At 34.1% G+C, this 11,466-nt stretch overlaps 1 protein-coding gene across 1 annotated transcript in view; it reads right to left on the bottom strand.

Annotated features, from left to right (window-relative positions):
- The window catches only part of LOC107286289 (unconventional myosin-Id), a 68,208-nt gene that overhangs the window by 3,928 nt on the left and 52,814 nt on the right, over positions 1-11,466 (bottom strand). The window contains exons 20-22 of the mRNA XM_015814639.1: positions 5,365-5,588; positions 4,934-5,078; positions 3,969-4,073 (exon numbers count right to left, since the gene is read on the bottom strand). Coding sequence (XP_015670125.1) covers positions 3,969-4,073; positions 4,934-5,078; positions 5,365-5,588 — 474 coding nt within the window. The remainder of the gene's footprint in view (positions 1-3,968; positions 4,074-4,933; positions 5,079-5,364; positions 5,589-11,466) is intronic.

The following is an 11,466-nucleotide window of genomic DNA, read 5'->3' on the forward strand; positions in this document are numbered from 1 at the left end:
ATATTGCATTTGCAAATAAGAGTGCTCATTAGAATTGTTGAAGTTGAAATTTTAATATTTCTAACAAAATGCATTAATTAGAGTTCTGAGAACTTTTTTTTTTTTTGGACTAGCTGTTTGAAGTCCAGGTCGCTACAGAGGAAATCTGATAAACGCTTCCTTAAAATATTTAAATTTCGCTTTAAATAATTGAATTTTATTTTAACAATATATATAGAAAATAATATTCTAAAAATTAGTACACATTTGTATGTATTTATATAAACCTTTTGCAATGATATTAGTTTAAGGTATTCTTTTGACATAAAGAACACTAAACTACCCCTAACTTCAGATCTGCTTCAGATTTATATCATCATTCACCAAACAATTTGACTTTTTTGGATCTGACAAATTTTCTTTATTTTGGCCACGCAGTTGGGGAATACTCTCCTTCTAGGACTCAGGCTAGAGAACACTAAAAGACTAACCAAAAACTATTATTTTTGATAATCTGGCCATCAATTAGCTGAGTAAAGGAAATATTTTTGTCACTGATTAATCACTGCATGCTGCTATCATGATGGTTGTTTAGCAGAGAGTGCCAGATATGCAGAGAAAGAACAGAAAAATTCAGTCTTTTTTTCTGAAACTTTCTCTAATCTCAATAAACTGATCTGCCTTATTAGCAAAGCATCATGTTTAAATCATAGTCCATTTCAGTATTAGAAATCTCCATGAGTTAATCCTAGATAAAGGTGCCAACTCTACATATTATTTGGCTTAATAAGTTAGAAAATGAAACCTACATTATGTCCCTCACACAGAGTTCATGTTCAGGAAATAATTGCAACCTTTTTATTTTAGAAACAGGATATAATGAGGACTCTATGTTGAGAATTGTAATTAGTGGAAAATAGAGCAGCCAGATTGCTTTCTGGCACCCGCTCTATTGATATACACCAGTTTTTCACGAACTGCTTTAACTGCTAATTATTTTTGTGACACATTTCAAGATGTTCAGATCCTATTTATAAAGTCTCAAGTAAATTGGAAGCATGATACCTGAAACACTGCCCACAGTCTGATTTGCAGTAAAGAGCCTTCTATATGCTCCACAATCAAGGCAGACTAATTTGGCAAAGAGGCACGACAAAGCCTTCTTAGGGATAGGAACCTGTCAAGCTTTACTCCATATAGGGCTCTTGCCGGAAAGCCTCTATACATTAAATTAAATTTCAAAAACACCAGAAGTATTTTTTAACCTTCAAATCAAACAAGATTGGTTCCCAGCCACACAGCTTGTGAGGTCTTTTGAAATGGGTCATGGCCATTTTCTATCTCTCCTCCATCACAATTTTGAAATTTTGCTAGGTCTTAAATTTGACCAGGCTGCATGTACTCTCTCTGCTGGACATCACAAGAATAATTCCTCATAGATAGTTCTCAACTTATGACCATTCATTTAATGACTGAAGTTATGATGATGTGAAAATAAGTCCTCAACTTAAAACTGCTGCAGCATCCCCAAGGCTATATGGACAAAATTCAAGTGCTTAGCAACCATCATGTATTTACAATAGTTGCAGTATCCCAGGATCACGTGATCACCATTTGCAAGCTTCCCAGAGGGCTTTGGACAAAGTAAATGGGGAAAGCAAGTTCACTTAATGACCACATGGTTTGCTTTAATATTGCAATGATTTGCTTAATAATTGCAGCAAAAAACTGGATAGTTATGATGTCTGATAGGATTTTCCATGTTGTGGGGAAGCAGGTTATTGTCAAGTTGGATAGTGCTCTTCCCTTGTGGGGGGTCTTTCATGATGAGCACTATCTTTCTTTGTGTTGGCCAGTTTGGCTGAAATCCTGCTGCTAGCATCTGGTTTGTCTATGCTGGTAGGGGTCAGTTTCTTTAGCCAGCAGGCATGGATCGTGTTCAGGCCAAGTGCTGTCTAGCTCTTCATGTTCTTGATCCACTATTGGATGTCTGATATTGGTAACTGATTATGGTAACTAGTTCCTGTTCTGGAAAATTGCTGTGGTCTGCAGCTACTTTGTACTTGAAGCTAAGGAAGATATTTTCTTTTCCCATTATAATTTTCAAGAGTTATCCTCAGCTAACATTAAAGATAACCTACTCAAATCTCTGTGGTTTTGTTTTATCTTGCTTTTGCCCACTCCTCTTCCACTTCTACCTTTCATTCACATTACTGTTACATGCTACTCATTTCCTGAAAATTACTGTTGCTTCAGTCATTTAGTCACTTCCAACTTTTTGTGACACAAAGGACACAAATTTGCCAGAATTGTCTTAGTAATTGTTTCTTTGAGCTCTTGTAAGTCAATGCTTATGTCAACAATGAGGATATCTGGCTATTTTATCTTTTATCAGAGTCTTTTTTTCTGTTAGACTCTTTTTCACTTGCCTCCCAAAGTTTTTCCAAAAATCATAGTCTTTTCCAATGACTGCTGCCTTTGCATTGCTTGTCCAAAACATCCAACCTTAACTGCTCCTGTAAGTGCTCCTGGTGAACAGTTTATTTTTATTTTATAAAATATTTTAAAAATATTTAATATATTTTATTAATAAAGAACAAATATGCCTATTAAAAAGATCTAAAAAAAGTCAAGATTACAATAGCGACGATCATATGTACTGTGGTAAACAAAAAGAGGCTGTTGACCTATTATATATTTATTATGGACCGATATAGAGTTGAAGGAATTAAGGGAAATAGGTGATCCTATAAAAACATATTGGTTCAAAAAGGATGTTAAAAAATTATTAAGAGGATTCAAAATCCCTTTTTAAAAAAATTGATAGAACTATGGAATAAATGGAGATATTGGTTAATGCCAGGAATTTCTCCTTTAACACCAGTGGTGTTAAATTGAAAGAATGGATTAGTAAATTTTACAAAAAATCAGATATATAAATGGGAAGACTGTCCTATGTCTTTCTGAATATAGTTGTTTTTCCATGTGCTACTGAAGCACAAATAGCAAAATCTTAACAATTATCCTAATTCAAGTGGAAAATAAGTTGAACTATAAGGTCTGAGCATTCTTTAGCACTGCCCCATTTTGTGACTGGAATATAAATCTCTATTTTTCCAGTCTTGTCCATGTCTATATGATGCATTTTAACTGAATCGTCTTTGATTTTTGGTCTCTGATCAACTTTTGTAGCATCGATGTTAGCAATATTGTCAAGGATCCATTTAATCTAACCTTCAAGAATTTACCTCTAATTCAATGAGCAAATATTTACACACACAGACACAGACACTAGGTTACTTTTGCATATTACATTAATTAAGTGAACATGATGGGGCAGTCCCTGATTTCCTTTTTCAAACAACTCATTATGTTCATATCAAGAACTTCAGAATTTAATATGTTAGAGGTAACATGAAAAGCATCTACTAATTAGTTGGATCAAGGAATTCTTACTTTGTGCAAAGTCATGCAAGTAATTATTGGTATTGTTTTTATTTTGCTCTGGATTGTTATCACTTGAATCATATCAAGTTATTGATCATATTTAATGACCAATGCTCACACAGGCTTCCAAGAAAACAAGGACTTCACAATTTCTTGTAATACCAGCATCCCACCTTGCATACAAGGAGCTGTCCTTTGTACTGAAGAAGAAAGCTTATGTTCAAATGATCTATTCTATTGCATCTTTATTGGAGGTTTTGAACACAGCAGCATTTCTTTCCCAAAATATTGGACAAAAGGGGAACCTGAAGAATCCAAGACCATTAAATGCTATGTTTTCGTTTCAGTGCAAAATTTTGCCTGATTTTGCATAGACGCACAAACTTAGCAAGGAAATTCTTCAAGATACAACCAATTATCCTGGAACAAAGCTGAGAAAAATATACAAACAGTAATAAGGCTAGGTATAGATATTAATTTTAGAATGCCTGATTTATTGTTATTACCACTATGTGAATTTTTTCCAATTTTCTCCAGCTTACCTTACGAACTTGAGATGAGAAAAGAATCTTCATGAACTTGTCCTTGCGTTGCAACTCAGAAGTAACAGAGGTGAATGAACCTGTAGCCTGAGAATTACCAGGATTCTTAAAGAAACAATAAACTTATCTATTATTAAAACAAGTCCAGAGCATCTTTAGTATTCCAAATCAAATATACATTAGTAATAAATGTAGCTATTGTTCTCCGTTTGCTTAAGTTTAAAAAGTCAAGAAATAAAATTAAGGAGATGGACATAGGTGTCCAAAAGGCAAACTCTCTACAATAAGCACAGCATCTTATAATTTCAGGAGTTCAGTTTAGAATAGAATATACCTAGATTAGCTTTCCTACTCCCATGCCCCAAAGCCAGGAAAATAGTCAAATTTTTCAGTGACTTTCTGAACATTATCAGGGTGATAATCATATGGGGGATTGCTGTTGTAGACAGCAGGTACCACAAAAAATTTTTTGCTGCTATTTCAATTATTCTTATTTCTCCCACAACTGTCTGATTAAAAAAAATAAAGAGACATAGGGGCATACAGAAAAATTCCAACATAGGTTTTCATCTTGGTATATAGATTTTTTTATTGGCTAAACCTACTGCTGACATTAATATTGCAAGAGTGTCTGTAATATGATTTTAAATTTCCAAACATATCCACTGGCTCAAAACTTTTGGAGAAGATTCCACAAATTTTCAAGTACAGTTGGAATATGGAGGCCAAACTTGAATTTTCAGGAGTTCAGTTTAGACTAGAAGACCAGATTAGCTTACCTACTGAACAATATTACCACTATTTTGTCTGGCAGGAACACATGTTAATTTAATTAATTAATTAATTTAATAAATTATTATTTTATCTAGCAAGAACTACAAATAGTTCACTATTCATTTATGTTTTCATTTTTGTAGTATTAAAAGAAACAATGACTGAATTTTGACAGGTTCTACTATATTTACCAATGCAAGGTAGTTGCCCTGCCAGACCCTTTGCAATCCAATATCCCCTCGATGGCCCTTAAGCAACTCCAATGCTGCCACTTTTGCCTTGATTTGTGGCAAATCTTTGGGTGGGATACTTTTAATTAGTTCATGTGCTCTCCATCTGAGAAAAAAATTAAGAAGTCATACAGGACTTTGACATAAGGCAAGGATTGTGAAACAAAAATTCAAAATTATCGATCAATATGAGTATTTTCATTCAGAAAAGATGTTCAGTTGACTCATGTCATTAGAAATGTACAATGGTATTCTTTCTGTGGTTGATGCTTCTTGAAGTAGCATCTCTACTATTCAATCTACAAAGATAACTCCACAGAGAGATGCTGAAGATGCTGGGTGGCACTGCCCAAGCTTCATAACTCAAGGAACGGATTGTTCCCATTTCTTACCTGTAATAGATTGCATGTAGAGCTTCTTCAAACCGTCGCAAAACCTTTGGAGGATTAGGCCATTTCACATGCTTCCCATAACCTTTCATAGACTTCACATTTTGAAATCGTCGGGCAACCTCACAGATATAAGACTTCACTTTGTATCGACGGTAACATTTTAAAATCTTGAGGGCAGCTCGGGTCCTCTTGTATTGGAGTCGAGCTAATGTACCTCTCCAAACCTACAGAAATAGCCATTCAGAAAACATTAGGCTGTGGCATAATTTATTCTGCTTCTATTAATCAAGGGTATGTGTGTTTATGGAAAGGTTTGCCATTGCCTTTTTCTTGGATATTTTGTACTCTAACCTATTGAGATTCCTGGTTTGTTTGCACCCAGCACTAATAAAGTTTGACCCTTCTGAGATTTTTTTAAAATCAGCCATAGTTAGCTAATATTGCCACATAACTGGGAGCACCATCTAGATATAAATGAATAAATACAATTAAATGTAGTCAACCTTTTTGAAATTGTTCTTCCCCACTAATTTCTAGGAAGATAGCTCACTCTAATTTGACATCATGCTAAAACATAATGTGGTTTGCTTGTTTTTAGTTTGCAATTTTTGTATGAACCCAGGAATGTGTGGTTTATTCCATAGTCATAGTTAAATAAACCATAACTTATCTTTATAAGTAACTCCCATAAAAATTATACATTTGTCAATTAGAGTTTCAGTTAAAAGTACCATAAAACACTTTTATGTAGTGAGTTTAATGGGGTCTAACTTCCCTAAACTAGAAATAGGATTGACTTCCTATTTCAAGAATAAGAAATTACTATATAAAAACATAATTTAATTTTTTTTGTTGTGCTGTAAAAAAGGTAGCAGTCTTAAGTTAAATATTTTAATAGCAAATCAGGAGAAGAAATTTGCAAATTGTCTGAGAAACTGTATGTCTAATGCAGTTAAAGCCAAGGAGCAGATACATATTGATTTGCTGTATTTCATGAAAATATGGATAGAAGTCCATTTGACCCTTTTACAAGTTTTCCTCAACAGACATTTTCTCAGAAAACAGCTTATGTGATAGCCCCTCTGAATAAATTGCATGTCAGAATGCTGTATAGCATCTTTATTCTGACTTAAATTTTATAGTTTGACTTCACAGCATGAATTTTTGCACCCAAGATTAAGAATGCCAAATTGTTATGGGTTGCTTGGGTTAGACTTGGATTATTATGTGATTATTCCTGTACTCAGCTCTGGGAAGTCCAGGGGGGGAGGGGAGAAGGGGATTAGGGGATAGAAATTATAAAAATTGATGTATTTATATGTTATAGGTAAATAATGGAATTGTATTAAAAAGAGATGCTCGGCTGGTACCCCAAATTGCACTCGATGAGGTGGTTAAGAAGGGAGATGGGATGTAGGGAGGTGGAAAGGAGGAAAGAGGAGAGGTTGTGGGTTTAGGGGGAGGAAGGAAGAGGAAAGTGAATGAGGGTGGAGGCAACGCGGGGACTGCCGAGCGTCTCCGAAAACGTATTGAGTAGGATTATCTTTTTTGCTTGTGTAAGTAAATGCATCATATTTGTATTATTTGTTGTTTAATTTCAAAAATTAATAAAAAATTTATATAAAAAAAAAGAATGCCAAATTGTTACATTTTCAGCAATTATTGTTAAGCAAATTAAATTAGAACTTGTCATGATTTGCTATTTAAATGATCATCTTCTCTAACCTAAAGGATGGCATCAACACATCAAGGTAGATCAGACTTATGATATGAATGCTAATATTACTTTATTATGAGGTTACATCAACAGAATCTTGTGCATCTGAATTTGCTTCCTCCCTCCCTCTCTTTAGTTTCATGAGAACTAGGGGGACATATCTGAAATACAGAAATGCATTCAGGTGCCTTTTATCTGATCATTGCCTTGATTGGGATAGTTCCCCCTGTTCAGGTTATTCCTTACTGCCCATTACAGATGATGAAATCCATGGGTTTTTTTTAATTGTTACATCTTATTGTTATGATTTATTGAAAAAGCATTTTTATACTATCATTAGTATGCACTGAAATTTCAATTTAATGGGCTCTCTTTTAGCTGACCTCTGGTACAATGGGTCACATTGCCATCCAGATATCTCTCAAAATAATGGACATATTTATTGCATCCAATATAATCCATTTACAATGGTCGCAATGTCCTGCATTTCATTTCAGCTTCTTTTTTATTCTTAACAACTCCTCTATCCAAGCTGCATCCTTGTTGTATTGTTCTTGTGCTCAGAACAATACTGTTTCTTCTTTGTCAGATGCCGGCTGGTTCACTCTAGTCTCTCCATTGATGGATTAGCAGAAACGTTTCTGATTTAACTGAAATTGGAGATTCTGCCTGTAATGTGCAAATTCAAGCTTTGTATCCATTGATCTTCTTGACTATATTATGCTGCTTGGTTATTTCCAGTGCTCCTTAATCTTCCTTGTTTCTAAGTTATATTTCTTGACCAGATATTTTTTGGTCTTGTTCTTCAGTTTCTCTTCTTTCTTCATTTTCTAGCTTGCTTGAGTAGGGTGGTTTTGTGCAAAGTCAGGATATTCAGGTCTAATAATTTCAAAATTTCCATGTATCTAGGCAGCCTTTTGGGTATTGTTCCAATGGCTCCTATTACTATTGGTACAACCATTGATTTCTTCCTCCACAATCGCTCAGGTTCAGTTTACAAATCACAATATTTCCTTATTTTTTCTAGCTGTTTCTCTTCAATTCATGCATCACTTGGTATTGTAATATGAATGAAACAGACATTTTTCTTTTCTACAATAGTGATGTCAGGCATGTTGTGGGCCAGATGTCTCTGTTTGGATCAGAAAGTCCCACAGAATCTTGTCTTGCTCATTTTCAAGAACTTTTGTTGATTTGGTGTTCCCAGTAATTTTTGCTGCAAACTTCTGACAAAGCTTCCACTGTATAATTTTGGCAACTTGATCATGACATTGTAGATATCAGTCTGTGAGATTTTGCTGCAGCCACTGATAAGGTGATCCGCTCTTTCATCTTTCTTGTTGCATAAGTGATATTTGCTGTTGTTGCTGACATGTTGAATTTTTGCTTTCATGGAATTGGTCTGCAAGGCTTGTTCTTGAGCAGCCAAAATGAAGCCCTCAGCTTCTTTCTTCAGCACTTCTGATCTCAACAAGTTCCATCTTAGCTTTGTATCTACCTTTCCTTCAATGTCCTTCAGATATTGACTGTTAGAAATTTGATACTCAATTGGTTTCCTTTCGACATTCTGCTTTCAGTCTTGTTGTTTTCAAGAGGTTTCCCTTGTTCACCTCCTTCAGCAGAGACTCTTTTACTTTTTAATGTAGTCATTTAAGCTGTGTTTTTCCTCTTCCAGTTTGTTTCACCTGTAAAAGACCTCTGCCATTATTATTATTGTTGTTGTTGTCGTCGTCATCATCATCATCCCTTCTCACATTTTAGAAATATTAGCCTCAAAAAGGCTAAATAAATGTCTTACAAAGATAGTCATAAACTATAACTACATTTTAAAAACTGGGATAATGCAAGCTCTTTGTTTTTGCAAAGTTTTTACAGGCTGAAAAACAGGATCTAACATAATTAAACATATTCTCCTGTTCAAAAAAGGAGAAAGATCTGAGAAATACATCCACACAAGAGCAGTGGTAGAAGAATACTCATGTTTGGAAGAAAATTGTAGATTAGAGAGAACATCTGGGAAATGGATGAAGTTTTTAAAATATAAGTAAAGTCTCTAATGATACGCTGGATACAGACTTGTTAGTTCAGAAAGGCATTTTCATTTTTTGGCTGAAAAATACTTATTTTATAAGAGAAAAACTTATCAGTAGGATTTCTGCAAATACTGTTCCTTTCACTCTCTACAAATATGAATTCCAAACTCCCATGAGGCTCATACTGAATTTCAGATAGAAAGTAATGTTCTCTAAGAAGCAATCACAATAGCTACATTCTATTCAAAATGCCTATTGCTTCCTTGGGATAATATTTGTTTCTTCTTCAGTTCAACTTAAAAGAAGCCTTTGTTCCTCCTACTGGTATGCAAATAACTCCTATTTCCTTCACAAATGTTGGAAGAACTTTGATTCTGTTTCTGAGCTGGCATTTTACAGATCCCTAGAGATGCATAAATTTTCTACTTACCCTAGGATTAATTAATTACTCAGTGCAATTAGAAACATAATTATCAATATTTTATATAGATGATGTAAAAAAAAACAACCACAGTCTTTCTTGTATATACCTCTTTAAATGTAGGTTACATCAACTTAGGAGAAGGTGTAAAATACAGTCTAGGAAGCAATGAGAAACAATATTTATAGCAACTGAAACCCAAATAAACAACCTTCCTCAAGAGAAATAAAGAAGGAAAGAAAAAGGGAAAGAGAAAGGCTTTTTGTAATATATACCAATACAATACACCCCTATCATAAAGTTCAACACTATCAGTTCTATCCAATTTGGAAGGGACATATGTAGGAATTGTTGGAATAAATAAAATGAGAATTGTGTATATGAAAAATAGAAAAGTTTTAATGAAGAGGAAAACTGCACCAAAATAAATGAATTGATGAGACATGCAATTATGGATATTTAGGAAAAGAGGGTTCTGTAAACAAAAAGAACAACTCAATTTTATAGTGTGGTAAGGCATATGCAAAGAGTAACACCCTAAAGTGTACAAGGATAGGACCCATCTCTCTTTGTTTAATCTAATGAATGCTTTAATTCTTATAAGCTCTACTTTTCTCTCCAGATGTCTTTCTTTTTTTTCCTTAGCTGTTCTGTTATCTTGTTTCATCTCTATTCATATTGTTTCATCTCTATTCAGTTTGCTCTTTCTTTTTTCTTTCTGTCCTTTACTAGTATGAACATCACTTCCCTTCCAGCCTGTTTTTCTCCTTTTTTAGCTGATTCTTTTTTTGGGGGGGGGGAGGGACTATATGTTTGTATAGTGTGTCTATGTGTGAGAATTGTGCATAAGACAAGATAATTGATGGGGATCAATCAGTATTATAAACAGTGTACCTTAGTTTACAAACAATTAATTTTAATCAGTAATTTTTAATTCAATTATTTTTATATAATTTGAATAATACACATACACCTGCGCACAGATACACAGATACACAAGAACAAAGCTAAGTTTGGATTTGGAATATATTGAGTACACTAAATTATTATAAATTATATTATTCATGTAATATAATTATACATCAATTTTAATTTGTCCTGCTACCTTCAATTTTTTTGGTATACAGTTCCCACTCACCATACAATTCAAAGGATGGGTGGGCACCTATACAGTCATTATGATAATGGAGAGAGCGAATAATTCACTATACTATCATACTCTCTCTCTTATAGAAATCTAACTACTGCTAAAACTTCACCCTTTCAAAACTTCACACTTCACCGACATATGCATATAATAAGTTTATCACACAAATACCCTGGTTAGTGCCAGTACTATTACTGTAGGGTGCTAATATACTTTCCCCATTTTTCAGAAGACTGATTTCCTTCTTTTTTGTAACTCATCCGTTCACTGATATATCATGATGTTCTAATTCTCTCTCCCCCCCCTCTCTGTGTGTGAGTGTGTGACAGAGACAGAGGCAGAGAGAGAGAGGCAGAGAGAGTAAACAATGTACAACTGCTGTATAGAGAACAATTGCCTTTGGCTCCTGTTTCCTTACCCTGTCCCTGGGCTCTAACCATTTCATCAACTGTTGTTTTTTTTTTTTTCAATATAAAATTTTATTGTTTTCATCATAAAAAAAACAACACCAGTATTACACAATATTGTTACACAATCTTATATCCCACCCCACCCCCGGACTTCCCAAACCAAATCCCAGGCTAGTATTCAGATATAAGTAAACGAATATTAATTTCTCTAACTCCACAAACTCTATTATAAACAATCCATCTCCTCCATATTAGTAAAAATTATTCATTTAAGTAATTCAGATCACCAAAATCTTTACCAATTCAGCAAGATACTTTAACACCGCCAAAAAAAAACAAAAAACCATTCATTAAATTTAGTTTTTCCCTGTCAC

Source organism: Protobothrops mucrosquamatus, unplaced genomic scaffold (genome assembly GCF_001527695.2).
Source record: "Protobothrops mucrosquamatus isolate PMUCROS unplaced genomic scaffold, P.Mucros_1.0 scaffold269, whole genome shotgun sequence".
Lineage (NCBI taxonomy): Eukaryota > Metazoa > Chordata > Lepidosauria > Squamata > Viperidae > Protobothrops > Protobothrops mucrosquamatus.